Source organism: Neofelis nebulosa, chromosome 16 (assembly GCF_028018385.1).
Source record: "Neofelis nebulosa isolate mNeoNeb1 chromosome 16, mNeoNeb1.pri, whole genome shotgun sequence".
Taxonomy (NCBI): Eukaryota; Metazoa; Chordata; class Mammalia; order Carnivora; family Felidae; genus Neofelis; species Neofelis nebulosa.
This window is the reverse complement of record NC_080797.1, coordinates 4238475-4255357: the sequence shown is the minus strand read 5'-3', so window position 1 is coordinate 4255357 and position 16883 is coordinate 4238475. Positions and strand designations below refer to the sequence as shown.

The 16883-nt window shown below is 51.9% G+C and overlaps 1 protein-coding gene across 1 annotated transcript; it reads left to right on the top strand.

Moving 5' to 3' along the window:
• Positions 1-29: 29 nt before the first annotated feature.
• Positions 30-16524, top strand: DHRS7C (dehydrogenase/reductase 7C). Its single transcript, XM_058703397.1, has 7 exons — positions 30-174; positions 402-561; positions 5595-5707; positions 7710-7920; positions 9888-9980; positions 14588-14743; positions 16265-16524. Exons 2-7 carry the CDS (start codon positions 408-410, stop codon positions 16471-16473), a joined length of 936 nt encoding a protein of 311 aa, XP_058559380.1. The 5' UTR covers positions 30-174; positions 402-407; the 3' UTR covers positions 16474-16524.
• Positions 16525-16883: the final 359 nt, after the last annotated feature.

Sequence of the window (16883 nt, the reverse complement as noted above, 5' to 3'; positions counted from 1 at the left end):
ATATTTACTCTGAAAAGCCCTTCAGTGTGCTGAGAGCTATAAATAGTCATTAGGGCCCAAGCAAGTGGCCTTAACACAAGGATTTCCTTCCAAAAATGCAGACCCATTTTAATTAAATTTGTAACTAACCTTTGGGAGGGCAGGCCCCGGATTCCGTTTGCTTTTGGACACAACGTGAGTAATTTCCTATTCATTGAGCGTTTGGGGATTAACATGGTTGCTTGGGTGTTTAGCTCAGAAGGAGTCCTCCGGGAGCTTGCACAGAGCCCGGCTCCCTGGAGAAGACACGTGGGTGCATGGCGAGTGCACCTGTAGCCTTGGGCCGCCTCCCTGCTCCGGGGGGGTCTCATCAGAGTCTCTTTGCAAAGCCAAGTCCTTTCCCTGCCCCCCACTGCCCCCAGAACAAGATGGGAGTCACGGCTGTGTTTATCCTGCCTCTGCTGCTCCTGGGAATCAGTGGCCTTCTCTTCATCTACCAAGAGGTGTCCCGGCTGTGGTCAAAGTCAGCCGTCCAGAACAAAGTGGTGGTGCTCACTGATGCCATCTCAGGACTGGGCAAGGGTAAGCCAGCTCTGTCCCCACTGCGCCCATTCCTGACGTGAAGGACGATAGGTGGCAGGATGGTGTGTGGCCATCTGCTAGGTGGGGGGGGCAGGGGAAATCGAGGCTGTGTCCTCTCCCAGGGTCCGTGGCTAACCAGCGAGTGTCTTCTCTTTTGGGGGCTATAGCTCCCTGTGCCCGAGAAACAAGGGGATTGGGAGAGCTGGGTTGGTTGCAAACTCACAGCCTGGGAGAGCTGGGTTGCAAACTCACAGCCTCAGGGCCAAAACTGATCAGCAGATGTCACTTGTTTTTGCGTTCATGGGGTTCCAGAAAATTTGAAATGCAAAGCCCTTGGATGGGGCGGCATATCAGCTATGAGCCCAGACTTGGGTGCTGGGTGAAGTTCCAGGCTCTGTCACCTACTAGCTGGTGATTGCACTGTTCTGCTTTGGATTTCTCATCCAGGAAAGTGAGGACACTGGTAATGTCTACCTCACAGGGTTGTCGGGATGAATGAATGAATTCCTTGATGGAAAGCACGTAGAAGCCATCAGGTGACCGTGACGGTCATAACGATGAGCAAATTCAGGCAGAGTGTGTCCAATGTGCTACACACCCCACCGATCCCCGCTGTATCGCAGTCAGGCTGATGACCTCAACCATATTACCTCCTGGCCTTGAAGGCAGTTAGGTTTGTGACCCCTGATTTGGACGGTCTCAGGGTGCTTTTCTGCTGGTGGCATCTGTGACATGAGGGTAATAACTGTCCTTAGGTTCGTAAGACTCTGACCCTATCACTCCTAGCAATGTTTGTGTAGTCGCGTTTGGGATAATTTGGGCATCATTTTTGCTGTTGTTTGTGTTGTTTTTAATCAAGCATAGAACCCACATTGACAAACATTCATTAAGTCACTCAACAGGTATCCAAGGAGTCCATTATGTGCTGGGTATTGAGATGAACACTGTCCCTACTTTGAAGATGGGTTCTGTTCCAGGGGGTGATTGCCCCAGGCTCACCATGTGACATAAAAAACAAAGCATGGGGGCGCCTGGGTGGCTCAGTCAGTTAAGCGCCCGACTTCAGCCCTAGTCATGGTCTCTTGCTTCGTGGGTTTGAATCCCGTATCGGGCTCTGTGCTGACAGCTCGGAGCCTGGAGCCTGCTTCGGATCCTCTGTCCTCCTCTTTCTCTGCCCCTCCCCTGCTCACGATCCATATCTCTCAAAAATAAGTAAACATTAAAAAAAAAAATAAACCAAGCATGAGGTGGGTAAACTGGCCCTCCATGGGGCCCAGAAGCAATTCCCGAGGAGAACATTTTGCTGCATTAGACTCCATGCTCAAAACGGAGGAGGGATACAAGCTCCAGCTTCTACAGGGACAAGTCAGAGCACACACATTTGTCAATGAGATCAGATACAAGATGATGGGGACCAGTTGTTGCCCTGGGGAAATGGAACAGAAACACTCACCTAGAGACAGTCAGAGTCCGTGTTGGGGCAAACCTGTCCTTCAAACAGAATATGTCCACATAGCATCAGGCCAGCCGCCAACAAGAGACCCCTTCATCAGGAAGCCTTCCTTCCCCCCTGATCTTTCTTCTTGGGTGCTCCCCGAGGAACCAGCCTCTGGGCTCCCATGGCTCCTCATATGAACACCCCGCTATTCCCACACTCCTCACGCTGTGCCCTACACATGTCCTTCTCAGCTGATCGGCCAGACCCAAGCTCCCTTATGGTGGAACCTGTGTGTGTTCCTAACCCCAGTGTCCCAGCACCTAGATCAAAGCTTGGTGTATAATAAGCACTCAAAAAAAAAAGTTTATTTAATAACTGCCTTTAAAAGTGGCCATCTTGGGGCACCTGGGTGGCTCAGTTGGTTAAGCGTCTGACTTCGGCTCAGGTCATGATCTCGCAGTTCATGGGTTTGAGGCCCGTGTTGGGCTCTGTGCTGACAGCTCGGAGCCTGGAGTCTACTTCAGGTTCTGTGTCTCCTTCTCTCTCTCTCTCTGCCGGTCCCCTGGCTCATGCTGTCTCTCAAAAATAAATAAAACGTTGAAAAAAAAAAAAAAAGTAACCACCTTACGGGAAAGCACTCATTTGGATACAAGTATGTTGTCGTAGATTTGTCTTGTTGATTTCAGACTAGATTCCAACATGATCAGAGAACATATTTTGTATGATTTCGATTCTTTTAAATTTGTTGAGGTGTGCTTTACCACCCAAGACATGGCCCATCTCCGTGAACGATACGCGGGTGTTTGAAAACAGTGTGCGTTCTGCCGTGGTTGGGAGGAGAGTCCCACAAAACGTCGATCAGACCCCGCTGGTTGGTTGAGAAGGCTGTTCAGTCCTGTATCCTCCTGAGTTTCTGTGTTATAAGACAGTGCCATACCATCGATTGCTGAGAGGTACCTTGTTTTGAGTCTCATTCAGGTTATAGTGTCCCCGTGTTCAACTCAGGCACCCAGGAAATACATCTCGGGGCGGGGGGGTGGTGGTGGTGGAGGGAATGGCATTTTCAGAGGAATTTGGTCTAGTCTCTGCCCTAACATCGGTGTCCTCTTGTGCTGTGTCTTACCGGACCCGCCCTGGAAAGAAATGCAAAGCTGGAAGAAAAAAAAGCAAGTCCAAATATTTAGAAGTAACCCAAGAAGCTGGGTGTGCGTGGCCTCAAATAACACGCAGCTGACCGCAGCGGTTATGGGTTCAGACTGCTCTGCTTTTCAGGTCCGAGGCAACAAAAATGTGACGGGCCCTGAGCAGACAGTGCAGGCTTTATGTGGCCCACAGCACAGCCTCGATCCCCTGGAACCCGACCAAGCCCGGCAGGTAGCCCTGGAGAGTTGCAAGGACCCAGCGCCATGCTGTGGACCAGGGAAATCGGACGAAGATCAGGACATGTGAACCTGCCCCAAACCCCCACACGACTCAGCCAAGCTGGGAATGTGCTGTCATCACAGAGCCTGACGCAGGGCTTGAACCCACAAACTGTGAGATCATGACCTGAGCTGAAATCAAGAGTCTCACTGAGCCACCCAGGCGCCCCATGGGTCACTTTGTACCCACTCTGTCTTTGGCAAGAAGGACTCTCGAAATCCTCACACTCTCTGTGCCTCGAAGAGCTCGGCGCCCTGTCTATGTTTCAGCATCTCTGAGGCGCGCCCCAAACGCTTCCGAAACTGAGCCTGCTTGCCTGTCGGTCGACAGCCCGTTCCCACGGTCACAGGCCACCCTTTGGCATTTTCATCTCCCTGAAATCAGAAAGCATCTCTGCCCGGTGGCACCTTAGAGTCAAGGAGATGTGGAAGGAAAGGTGTGGCTCATATTTGCTGCGTGAAAAAGGAAAAGCCTGGAGAAACGTTGTGCTGAGCTGAGCTGATCCACAATCAAAGCAAGAGAGCCTGAGCATAGCAGCACCTGCGTTGGCAGAAATGACTTGTTTGGAAGGATGCCTTCGGGCTCGCTGTTCCGCAGTGATGAATGCATCCCTGGGCTCCAGCCTCCCCGAGCGCACCTGCGAGAGGCGAGGTTCCCGCGGAGGAGAGTGGGTGGGTGATAGTGAGGGCCCCTGGCCGCCTCTCCCAAGGAGGTCAAGGTCACAGGCCCCTCACCTGCCCCTGTGCTCAGCTTGTAGATGTAGAGTGTGAGTGGGCGACAGAACCCTCCCCCCGGCCACATGCTCCTTTCTGGGAGGTGGGACAAGAGGTGGAGAACCGGGCGCCCCCCCCGCCCAGCCCCAGGCATGTCCCTGGCTTCACCGCTTACCTGCTGTGGGACTGTGGGTGAATCATTTCTACTCACTAAATGTCACCTCTCAGGTTTGCAAAACACGGCCATCGTGGCTGCCCCATGCGTCGGGGAGAGATGGACCCTTCCCCATGGTCCCAACAACTCAAGGTGACATTGTCCACACAGTTATTTCTTGATTCAGGTTTCCATCAGTCAGAACTGCCCACCTCCTCCCCCTCCCCCTTGCCCGCGTTCAGCCACACCCAGCACACCTGTTTCTAGACCTCACTGGGACCTCCATCTGTCCTGCGTCCGTGCGTCTCTCCCACTGAGACTGAAGGCTCCAGCACCGCAGCTGTCCTCCTCCAATACCACAAACCCCTGCCCACGTGCCCGCCGATCAAACCCCAGCCGGCCCCCTTCTCTGCACCTGCACGCAACCCCGAAACCGCTTGGAGCCATTGCATTCCAGAAGCCAGTCTCCCGCGGGCACCCGGGGCGCCCAGGTATCCTCTGTCATGCTCGATCAGTCCAGGCTCACCGCTGTGTGGTGTAAAACAGGGCGATAAGAGGTACTGAGCACTGCTAGTGGGTGTTTGGCGATGCCCTTCCCAGGTCCCTGTACGTGGCCAGGCTCTGTGAGTGTTGGCTGCCCGGCTCACACACTTGCCCTCTGCCAGTGGACACTGCCTCCCCGGGGCCTTCCATGCCCTCTGCACCCAGCCCTGGAGGGAAGCTCGATCAGCACGCTGAGAAGACACGAGCGTATAAAAGGCCGGCCCCTTGCCTCCAGGTGGGACAGCTCAGCAGTGGGTTGTACCCTCCAGAACTTTCCTCAGATCCAGCCAAGACTACGCTTTACCTGAGACCTTACTCCCCGATGGATTTTTCTCTGACGGGCACTCCTGGCTGCCTGAGTCCCTGTCTCTGATTCTGTTTCTGGGAGGTCCACGCAGGAGCCTTTCCAATATCTTTAGGTTAAGATCGGTCAAGGGCTTTGATCCTGGAGGGCTAGGTGGATAGGGTCACCTTTCTGTCCAGCTTAGGGAACAATCTTCTCATAATCAGAACCATCCCACAAAGGACAGGCTATTTCACTCCACTCCAAGCTCCCCTTCACGGGAGGTAACCATGCTGAGGCCGGAAAGGGAAGATAAAAAATTCCAGCCCTGGGAGGAAGTTGAATGAAATGACCTCCAAAGGATTTCAATGGCCCACGGACTTTGGAATCCTTTGAAATCCTGAATTCGTAAGAGAGACGCTCATCATCAGTGGCTCCATCCACACAGTGCACCCTGCCCTCTTTCCTTCTTCCCCACAGAGTGTGCTCGGGTGTTCCACGCTGGTGGGGCAAGGCTGGTGCTGTGTGGGAAGAACTGGGAGAGGCTAGAGACCCTGTATGATGCCCTGATCAGCGTGGCTGACCCCAGCAAGGTAAGGGCTTCTGGCAGCTGGCTTGGGGATGCCCTTGGGCACCCTTAACCTTCACTGGTTTTTTTTTTGTTTGTTTTTTTGTTTTTTTGTTTTTTGGGGTTTTTTTAGCAGCTCTTTGACCAGGTGGGTGAAATTTGGTGATTGCTTTGGGAGGCAGCGGTCTCACTAACCTTGACACAGGTTGTCTGCCACTCGTCTTGACCATTCTTGCCAAGGATTTGCTCACCCTCCCCACCCCCTGTTATATTTAAGCCAGAGTCCACGAGGACCCAGAAGCTAGAGCATGACAGCCGTATGGGAGTGATTACAAACTCTTAGGGCTGATTTTTCTAAATAAAATCTCAGGGGCGCCCGGCTTGCTCAGTCTGCGGAGCGTGGGACTCCTGATCTCGGGGTTCTGAATTAGAGCCCCATGCTGGGTGTAGAGATTACTTAAAAATAAAATCTTTAGGGGTGCCTGGGTGGCTCAGTCAGTGAAGCGTCTGACTTTGGCTCAGGTCATGATCTCAGTTTGTGGGTTTGAGCCCTGCGTCGGTCGGGCTCTGTGCTGACAGCTGGGAGCCTGGAACCTGTTTCGGATTCTGTGTCTCCCTCTCTCTCTGCCCCTCCCCTGCTTGCGCTCCATCTCTCTCAAAAATAAAACAAACATTAAAAAAAATAAAATCTTTAAAAAGGAAAATAATACCTCAAATGATATTTCTGTGAAAGAAATCAGGGAAGTGAAGTCACCTTCTAAGAAGCCACCGGGAGGTGAACACTTTCCAGGAGGCTGTGGTTTTCAAAGTATTTCTGGAACACTGCCTTCAGTGCTTTCTTCATGGTTTTGGGTTTTTTTGTTTTGTTTTGTGGGTTTTTTTGTTTTTGTCTTTGTTTTTTGTTTCTTTGGGTTTTTGGGGTTTTTTTGCCCTTGATATTGAATTACTTTTTGGAAAAAAACAAAAATAATTCAGAAAGAAGCCTGGCATTTGGGGGGAATGGAACACACTGGACAACACAGCATTCCAGTTCTGTTTTGGGTGATGTTACCAGGTGTTGAGTTAAAAAGAGGTACTGACATCAATTGTGTGGAAAATACCCAGTGATGGTTTCTTTACTGCAGGACTTTTCAGAACCTTTTATATGCTACCGTGCATCGTGTATCCCCAAGAACAACATATAATAAATAGTCTGTGTTTCCCAAACAAATTTGACCAAGGAACCCTCTCTTCAGGACTAATGTTTGTCAAACACAGGGATCGGGGTCGCATTTATCACATGGTGTCATCAATTTTCCAACCTGTTCCCTGCTCTCCAGCACGAGATTCTTTTTTTTTTTTTTAATGTTTATTTTTGAGAGAGAAAGAGAGACAGAGTGCAAGCAGGAGAGTGTCAGAGAGAGAAGGAGACACAGAATCCCAAGCAGGCTCCAGGCTCTGAGCTGTCCGCACAGAGCCCGACGCGGGGCTTGAACTCCCAAACCGCGAGATCATGACCCGAGCCGAAGTCGGACACTTAACCGACTGAGCCACCCAGGTGCCCCTAGACCATGAGAGTCTTGATGGCAGTGAGTGTCTAGGTCTGGCACACAGATGCTGCTCCAAAACTATTGTGTGTAAGACTTGGGTCAAAAACGAAATGTAGCTACAAAAGCACTATGATAAATTCTCCTGTGGTTCGTAAGTGAGCTTGGCAAGCCGTTTGCAAAAAGGAACTCCTAAGATGTTATAAGGATGTCACCACTGGAATCCATGCACGGCCTCCTCTGTAAAGGGTGGTATTCATTTGGATTCATCAGTTCTGGCCCCTTGGCCAAAAGTTCAGACTGATGACTGCATATTTGCACCTTTGGACTCCTCTACCCAAGAAATGAATCTCTATCAGCTTCTTTCCTCCCAGAGCCATGTCTGCTTTTTCCTCATTTTTTCTCCCCTGTGGTCATTCCATGAGCTCTGAATTTCAAAAGGGGGGCGGGGGCCCCCAAGGTATTCCCACACATGCCTTGACTCTTTCATTGGTTCAGCAGACATTCACCCCAAAGCTGGTCCTCTTGGACCTCTCGGACGTCAGCTGTGTTCCAGATGTGGCCAAAGAGATCCTCGACTGCTATGGCTGTGTGGACATCCTCATCAACAATGCCAGCATGAAGGTGAAGGGGCCTGCCCATAAGATTTCTCTGGAGCTCGACAAGAAGATCATGGATGCCAATTACTTTGGACCCATCACACTGACCAAAGGTCTCGTGAGTTTGACCTTCCTGCAGATTTTGGGGCCACCGGCTGCTAGGGAGGGCTCTGTCACATAGCCAGACAGACGGTCACCCAACTGTGGATGGAATCTCCAGCCCCCTCAGAAAAACTCCTACCAATTTGGTGAAAGCTTTCACCATTCTGACGATAAATGTTGATAAAAGAAAAGGGATTTGGGAAGTATCTTACTAGTATATTCCAACCTCCCTCTGTGGGAAACCCCCTCCCCATCTAAGCTCTCCCTTCATCCCCTTTCTTCTTACTCTTGTCCACGGCTCTCCCACCAATCTCATCCCACATCACTGGACCACGGTCTTCATGCTTCGCATATATTTTCATATATCACCCTTGCCCTTGATCTGTCCCTACCCATGACAGTTGGTCAAGGGTAGAGATTCTGTCCTCAGAAATATAGAAGAGAAAGGTTTATCCCAAACTACAAGAGACCCAATGTGGTGTCAATCCCTTTGCAGAAACAGGGAGAACAGAAACCCTTTTGAGGGTAAAATGGCAGCTCCTGTGTGGAGATATCTCACAGCCAAAGGTCAAATGCAGGTCTGGATCCTGGGGGGTTGGGGCTGGAGATGACACGTAATAGAGCCAAGAGTTGAAGCAACAAGCCCCGGCCCCCCCCCATCCCCCCACCAAAGTTTACCAAAGCAGAATCCCAAAAGGGAGGATGTATGAGTGGAGACTGTCTGAATTTAGCATGTGGGGTTCCCTGGCTGAGGAAGCGTGATCTTGGAACTGCCTCCTCCATGGCCCCAGTCCCCATGATCATGGGGACTGGGGCACTAGGATAGATGAAGGGAAACTTATCTGAAGCAGAAAGATGACTTTCCAGAGCTTCTGAAATGATGCCCCAGAGATAATGGTTTCCTCCAGTCCAGCCCCTGTGGATACACCGTGCTTCTGAGAGTTCAGGGTTCACTGGCATCAAAGTGAAGGATGCAGACAGTGGAAGGAGAAATCCAGGGCTGGTGTATCTTCCTGGCTGAGCCTCTAACTTGCTTACAGACCTGAAGTCCAGTCACTAGCTCTGGGCCTCAGTTTACCCATCTGAGGCATGCAAGGGCTCGATGTCAATGGCCATTCTGAAAGTTGAGTCTCTTGATTTTTTTTTTTTTTTTGCCATATCCCCATTCCACCTGTAACTATTATTTATTTCATTCTCTAAAGTTCTGCATTTTCAAATCAGTTTTTTTCAGGGGAAGTCTTCATAATATCACCATAAATTAAAAAACATTTTCTCTCTCAATAAATAGGAGAACCTGGGGCGCCTGGGTGGCTCAGTTGGTTAAGCATCTGGCTCCAGCTCAGGTCATGATCTCACGGTTCGTGAGTTCGAGCCCCGCATTGGGCTCTGTGCTGACAGCTCGGAGCCTGGAGCCTCTTCGGAGTCTGTGTCTCCATCTCTCTCTCAGCCCCTCCCCCGCTTGCACTCTGTCTCTCTCTCTCTCTCTCCCAAAAATAAACAAAAAACATTTTAAAAAATAAAAAAAAATAGGAGAACCCTGAAAATAGAACAAAGTGGTAGGTTCTCCCAAGACACAGGGCTGAGGCCTGTCCTCTCTTTGTTGAAAGATTTGCACCTCCAAGAGAGGTGTTGAAGACACATTAGGACCAATATGAGCCTTCCTGCTGAAGGCAAGACTTGGGTGGAAATAGGATGACCTATGACCTTTCTCACCACTGAGATCCGTGTCCCTTCATGCACATGGGTGGGTCACGGAAAACCACCCAGCAATCGCAATCACCAGTTGAGCCAAGCCCACTCTTGGGAAACACGGGAGAGGGGATGTGCTTGTTCCTGCCCACCTGTGTCTTGGGGTAATCGAATGACCGGGGAGGTAGTGGGGTCCTGCGTGATGGAAGGGGCCTGGGGAAGGGGTCTCCCCACTGCTGTCTGCCTCAGTTTCCGATGCGTAACCGTGACTCTGTCCTGTGCTTTCTAGCCCTGCTCCCTGACATGATCTCCCGGAGGACAGGCCAGATTGTGTTAGTGAATAACATCCAAGGGAAGCTTGGAATCCCATTCCGTACAGCTTGTAAGTTGCTACGACAAAAACGTTTGGCCATATGTTATGTGTCTTAATAGACCACGGATGTCATGTCCCGCACTAGGCATGCGGTTATAAGGTGGGGGTGGGGGAGGGAAGTGTCCGGATGTGAAATGGTCTACTGGCTTTTCTTTTATGCCTTCGGTTCCTATTTTCAAGCACCTATGGCTTGCAGGTGACTGGGTCCCTCTCCCCCAGAAGTTCACATCCCACAGGTGGTCAGGGCATGCCCTGGCTGAACACGATCAAGGCCGGACGAAGGGCCCCCTCCTGGCAGGGGCACATGGCCTCAGCTCAAGTGATCCTTCCTCTGTAAGGACAGGAAAGGTTACAACTGAGAAGGACACATATCACACAGGGGAAAAGGGCAGAAAGTTCTGAAGGAGGAGGGAGGGGAAAGTGAAAGGCGCAGAATCCAAGGAGAGGTGAAGAGAAAATTCCAAAGGCAGGTGTCCTTTAAAAATTCCAGGGAAGAGGGGAACTTCTCAGCATATATTCATGGGATCCAGCTGGGGGATGTCCGCCTCCCTTGCGGTAGGATGCTGGAGGGCAGGACGCAAACCGTATACATTTCTCTATGGCCCACAGCGTCCTGCACAAAATGAGAAGCCAGTAAATGGCTGGTGGGCAGAGGGCGGGAGGGAGGAAAGAAAATTGGGTGGGTCTCCTGTCTGAGCCTCTTCTGGCTGCCGTGACGAAACACCACAGACCGAGGGGCTTCTACAAGATGGTTCTGGAGGCTGAGGTCCAGTGTCAAGGTGTCGGTGGGTTTGGCTTCTCCTGAGGCCCCTCTCCTCAGCTTGCGGACAGCCGCTTTCTCCCTTCACATGGCTTCTCTTCTGTACATCCCTCAGGTCCTTCTCTGCGTGTCCAAATTTTCTCTTCTTTGAGGACACCAGTTGGATCGGATGAGGACCAGTCCTGATGGCCTCATTTAAAGTAAATCACCATATCTTCAAACCCAGTCCCATTCTGAGACACCAGGATTAGGACTTCCCACGTACGAGCTGGGAGTGGTGGGGGATACAATTCAGCTCATAATATCCCCCCCACGCCCCAAGTAGAGTTTTCTTTTCCCATCTGTTCTAGTTAGATTAAGCCCAGGACAGCGGGCTCTTCACTGTCACTCAGGGACCCCGAGTTGTGCCAGATCACTGCTTTGCCATCATTTCCCATATGGCCAAAGCTGGTGCCCACCTTGTCTGGGTTCTGGCTGTGAGAAGAAGGCAGAGAGCCTTGGGGAGCCATGCCCAGGGTCTACAGCCCCAGGCCAGGAGCTAGCAAACATCTCAGCTCATATCCTGCTGGCGAGAACTCAGGTGCACACTTAACACCCAGCTGCCAGGGACGCTGGGAAGCACCTGTCTACCTGTGGGCCCAGGAGGGAGAGAAGAATGGAGTTTGCTTCACACACAGCTGTCTTGGCCACGTCCCTCATTTTCCTTTCTTTCCAACCCACTGATAAACATCACCACTATTCCTCGGATTTGTAAACTCTCCACGCATGTTATTCCCAGGAACCGGATGGCTTTTCACTTCCCTTGATCTATGCCTTCATTCGTTCAACAAACAGCAATCGAGGCCCTAAAGCCAGGTGCTGGGGACACAGACAGTAGGGACATGACATTTGCAGTATTAGGACAGACCCTTTGGCCACCAACCAAAAACATGGGGCCAGTGCATGGGTTTTTCTGGAACATTTCTGAAACACGGCATTGAGGGTGGGGCAGTCTAGTGAGGCTCCCCACCCCCCCCCCCCATCAGCTCTCTGACGTCCAGCTTCTCTGCAGTGGAGGAATGGAGGAGTGCAGAGTTTCCCACATAAATGTCACAAACTACAGAGGGGCCACCCTGGGCAGGCCCCAAGTTCTCTCCTTCCTCCAGATCTGACCATGACTGGGGTCGTCTGACTGTGGTGGGTCTCCTTCCACACCCACAGGAAATGTAGCATCCCTGATGCCACAGCACTGGGTAGGGAGATGGGGTTCTGAGGCTCAGCCCAGAAGCACAGCAGAGATAACCCAGCCCGCCTCTGCCTCCAGCTCCTCGCCCCGGGGCCCCACCCAAGGAGAAGCTTCCTTGTTGAATGATCAGAGGAATTGATAAGTCAGTGAATGAACAGCAAGCTGATAACCCTTCTTTGGAAGTAACAGCTCTATTGACATAGAGCTTACAGACCATACAGTTCTCCCATTTGAAGTATACAATTCGATGGTTTTGAGTATATCTCGATATACTAAAATCCATCACAATTGCTTAAATCCATCACAACTCTTGCTATTATCCATCTGTTTGATTCTAGCCGCGCTAGTGGCATGAAGTGGCATCTCGCTGTGGTTTTGGCATGAACTGTCCCAATGGCGATGATGAGCTTTTCATGCAGGCAGAGTTGGAGTGACTGTGAACCACGAGGGGAGTCCTGATGGGGCTCTTCTCTCGTCATTAAGTGGGGATAATAGCCTCTGTCTCTCTTCGTTCAGTAGATTCCATTAGGGAGACCGAGTCTCACCCAGGTCCAGACGAGGTCAAACGAGCAGATGTACAGAAATTCATTTTATGAACCAGGGAAGGGCAGCCTGGGAGCCCCACGGCATTTGGTTTTGGCCAGCATGCTGGCAAACCTCTTTCTAATTAGCGATGTAGTGTTGTGATATGATGGTTTATAATAAGAAATATATATTTGGTCTTCATCCCATTTCTGGCACAGAGCTTTAAAAACCCTTGAATTCCCTAAGTGATGAGTGTTCAGTGTCTCTTGTTACATTAATGAGGTGACTTTTGGACGCCACCTAAAGATGGGGTGCTGCTGGCCAGGGGCACCAACCAGGTGATCAGGGGGTGGGAGCTTCCAGTCTGCCCCCACCACTGAGGAGCAGAGAGGATCAGGGGATTTTTCTAGCACCAAAGGCCCATGGTTTAATCAATCGTGCCTATAACAAAGCCTCCGTAAAATCCCAGAAGGTCGGCTTTGGAGAGCTCTGAGGTTGGAGAGCTCGTGGGGAGTCGGGGAGAGTGGTGCACCCAGAGAGGGTGTGAACCTCTGAACCCACTCCCACACACCTCACCCACTACACCTCTTCCATCTGGCCGTTCTGAGTTAGGTCTTTTTTTTTTTTTTAGTTTATTTATTTATTTTTGAGAGAGAGAGAGAGAGAGAGAGAGAGAGAGAGAGAGAGGCAGGGAGGGGCAGAGAGAGAGGGAGGGAGAATCCTAAGCAGGCTCCGTGCTGTCAGCTCAGAGTCCCATGCGGGGCTCAAACTCACGAACTGTGAGATCATGACCTGAGCCCAAATCAAGAGTCGGACACCTAACCGACTGAGCCACCCAGGTGCCCCGAGTTATGTCCTTTTATAATAAACCCATGATCTACTAAGTAAAACATTTCTCTGAGTTATATGAGCTGCTCTAACAAGTTAATCTGTCTCGAGGAGGGGATCATCGGAACGCTTCGATCTCCAGCCACTCCGTCAGAAGCGCAGGTGACCATCAGGACTCATGCTTGGTCTGAATTGAGTGGGGACAGGGGACAGTCATGGGACAGAACCCTTACCCTGAGGGATCTGACTTTATCTCCAGGTAGACAGTGTCAGAATTAGGCCGTAGGAGCCCCAGCTGGTGTCGGAGACTTGGTGCTGTGGGCCAGAGCCCGTGTGTTGGAATTAGGTGCAGAATTGGTCAGTATTTAATTATTTGAACACGAGGACATTTCCGTCAAAATCAGGATTTCCAGCTCCCTGAACGATAATAGATCTGGTGCCACGGGGCCCACCTTCTCGAGGCAATAGTTGGCGGAGCCCAGTGCAGACCAAGCGCGGCTTTCCCTTGCCCCATGCCCCCCCATCCCCCCAGGGCACCTGCATTCTTCACCCTGCACGGTGAGGGGGCCGGTGGCTTGCAAGAGCCATCTGGGGACCATGCATCCCGTAGGTATCAGCATGATGGCAGAGATCCCAGTACACCCACCCCCGGCCTGTTTCAGCCTCCAGGTGACACCCCCGAAATGGGAAGTTGGGGTTTATCATACCCCAGATGGGGCTCTGACTCCCCAAGGCTTTAAGGAGCGTCTTCTCCCCTCTTTTTGGAATTCCTGGAAAGGTTCTTGTTAGCCCAAGCATTTGGCCCAACCATTTGGAGTGAATCTGGTGAGTGGCTCAGATGGACAGGACCTCGGAGGAAAAGGCCGGGAAGTGGGAGGGGAGACTTGTGCTTCGGGCTCATTGAGACCTCCAGCTGGTCCTGGGACTCTGGAGAAATCGCTCGGTGCCAGCCTTACTGGGAAGGAATGGGAACTCGTGCCTGGGCCATCACAACAACTTGCCAAGAGTGATATTATCCCCATCTTAAAGATAAGAAAACTGGGACACCTGGGTGGGCTCAATCGGTTTAGCATCTGACTCGATTCCAGCTCTGCCTCCGTCCGCCATTTCACGGGGTCTGTCTGTCCTCATCCACAAAGGGAGGGGCAGGGCGAGGCCACAGCGGAGGCCCCTTCCAGCTGACCTCTAGGATTGTGCACACAGGCCTCTGTCTCCACTGCTCCTGCTGGGGAGCAGGGCTGCTCCCCCCCACCCACCCCTGCCCGGTCTCTCTTCCAGATGCCGCCTCCAAGCACGCAGCTCTAGGCTTCTTTGACTGCCTCCGAGCCGAAGTGGAAGAATACGACATAGTTGTCAGCACGGTGAGCCCCACTTTCGTCCGGTCATACCACATTGACCCAGGCCAAGGAAACTGGGAAGCCTCCATGTGGAAATGTGAGCTTTCAGGGGGAAGCTGGGGTCTGGGAGGGCAACTGGACAGGGCGATGGGGGGAGGGGGTGCTCTGGGGCAGCCGGGTTTCACCGGGCCTGCAGGGGAGTGGGTGCTCCTGAAGTCCGAGACTAGAGGTGGTGGGGACCTGCACCCAGCTAACAGCAGGAGGGGAGCCCCAAATTTAAGTCCCGAGGCACCAGGTGGAAAGAATCCTAACCCACAACCAGCAGACCAAGTCCCAGCTAGGCTTTGGCACTCACACAGCTCTGTGACCTCGCACACGTGGCTGTCTGTCTCTGGGCCTCAGTTTCCCTTGTGGAAGAGCCAGATTTGGCCTTTAAGAACTTGCTACCCCCCTGCTCCCCCCCTTTTCCTAGGAGGCGGCACAGAGTAGAGGCTGAGAGTCTGGTACCAGATTGCCTACACTTGAAGCTTGTGTCTGGTATGCATTCAGTGTTCGAACGCGGGTGGGTCCCTTGATCTCTGTGCCTCAGCTTTCCCTTTAAGAAACTGAGGATTGTAGGAGCACCTGGGTGGCTCAGTCAGTTAAGCATCCGACTTCACCTCAGGTCATGATCTCATGGTTTGTGGGTTCGAGCCCCGCGCTGGGCTCTGTGCCGACAACTCAGAGCCCGGAGCCCGCTTTGGATTCTGTGTCTCCCCCTCTCTCTATGCCCCTCCCCCATTTGTGCTCTGTCTCACTCTGTCTCTCAAAAATAAATAAATGTAAAATAAAAAAAAATTTTATGAAATTGAGGACTGTGGTAATACCTGCCTTGCGGAGGCACTGGGAGGACTGAAGGCCCATAAATGGTTTACAACAGCAACCAGCACAAAGCAAGCACTCTGTAAACATACCGTATTATTACTGCTATTCTAGAATGCTCTAAACAGAGAGCTGCTACGTCCTGCCCAAGGCTCTGTCTACATTAAGGAATCAAGATGAACCAAGATGTGGGCAAACGGTCCCAGGAGGTTCTTGATAAGCATGGCTTTGCAACAGTTGTCAACAACAGCTCCTTAATTCATCTGGCACCTTCTTTCTTTTTAAATTTGTGTTAATATTTATCTTTAAGAGACAGAGAGAGACAGAATGCAAGTGGGGGAGGGGCAGAGAGCAAGGGAGACACAGAATCCGAAGCAGGCTCCAGGCTCCTAGCTGTCAGCACAGAGCCCCACGAGGGGCTGGAACCCACAAACCATGAGATCATGACCTGATCGAAGCCGGACGCTCAACCGACTGGGCCACCCAGGCGTCCCTGGTACCTTCTTTCTCAATTAAGCTCTTTCTCGTCCCTGCAATGACTCATAACCACCCTGAAAAGTTAATAGGGCAGGAAACTATGCCCACTTTACGGATGAAGAAGCTGAGGCTCAGGGGGTCAAGAGTCAGCCCCCCCAGGGCCTCACAACCAGCAGAGGGCGGAGCTGGTTGGGGAACCCACAACCCCAGGCCCAGCCCATGCTTCCCTCTCTTTGGGCATCAGGGGCCGTAACCCCTGCCCCTACTGGGGGCTTTTCAGTCTTTTTCAGGAAGCTGACCTACGGGGTGCACCCTGTGGACGTAGCGGAGGAGGTGATGCGCACCGTGAGACGGAAGAAACAAGAGGTCTTCATGGCCAACCCCATCCCCAAGGCCGCCATGTACATCCGCACCTTCTTCCCCGAGTTCTTTTTCGCCGTGGTGGCCTGTGGGGTGAAGGAGAAACTCAACGTCCCAGAGGAGAGCTAACTGCAGAGGCTATGTGGGTCCCCTCGATGGGAATAAAGGCTTTCCTGGCAAGTGCTGGTCCTCTGTCCTCTTAACACTGGGGCCCAACACAAGCCATATCCCCCTAACCCACACCCACCTATGGGAGATTTTCTTCATCCCAGTGAGGATGGCTTGGATGCCAGCTCAGCCACTTACAGGCCCTCAACATTCCCAGGACGCACTTCCAGAAGCTTCTCTGCAGGGTGACAGCAAGTAGGACAACAGGAGCCATAATGGGTCTGACCCCCACAGACACACACACACACACACACACACACACACACACACACACACATATGGCCATCCACCTGCTCAGGAACCTAGAAAACCACCTGCATTTTATACAGGACTGACCTGCCCTTGTCAGCCTCCAACAACAGAAGCAGGAC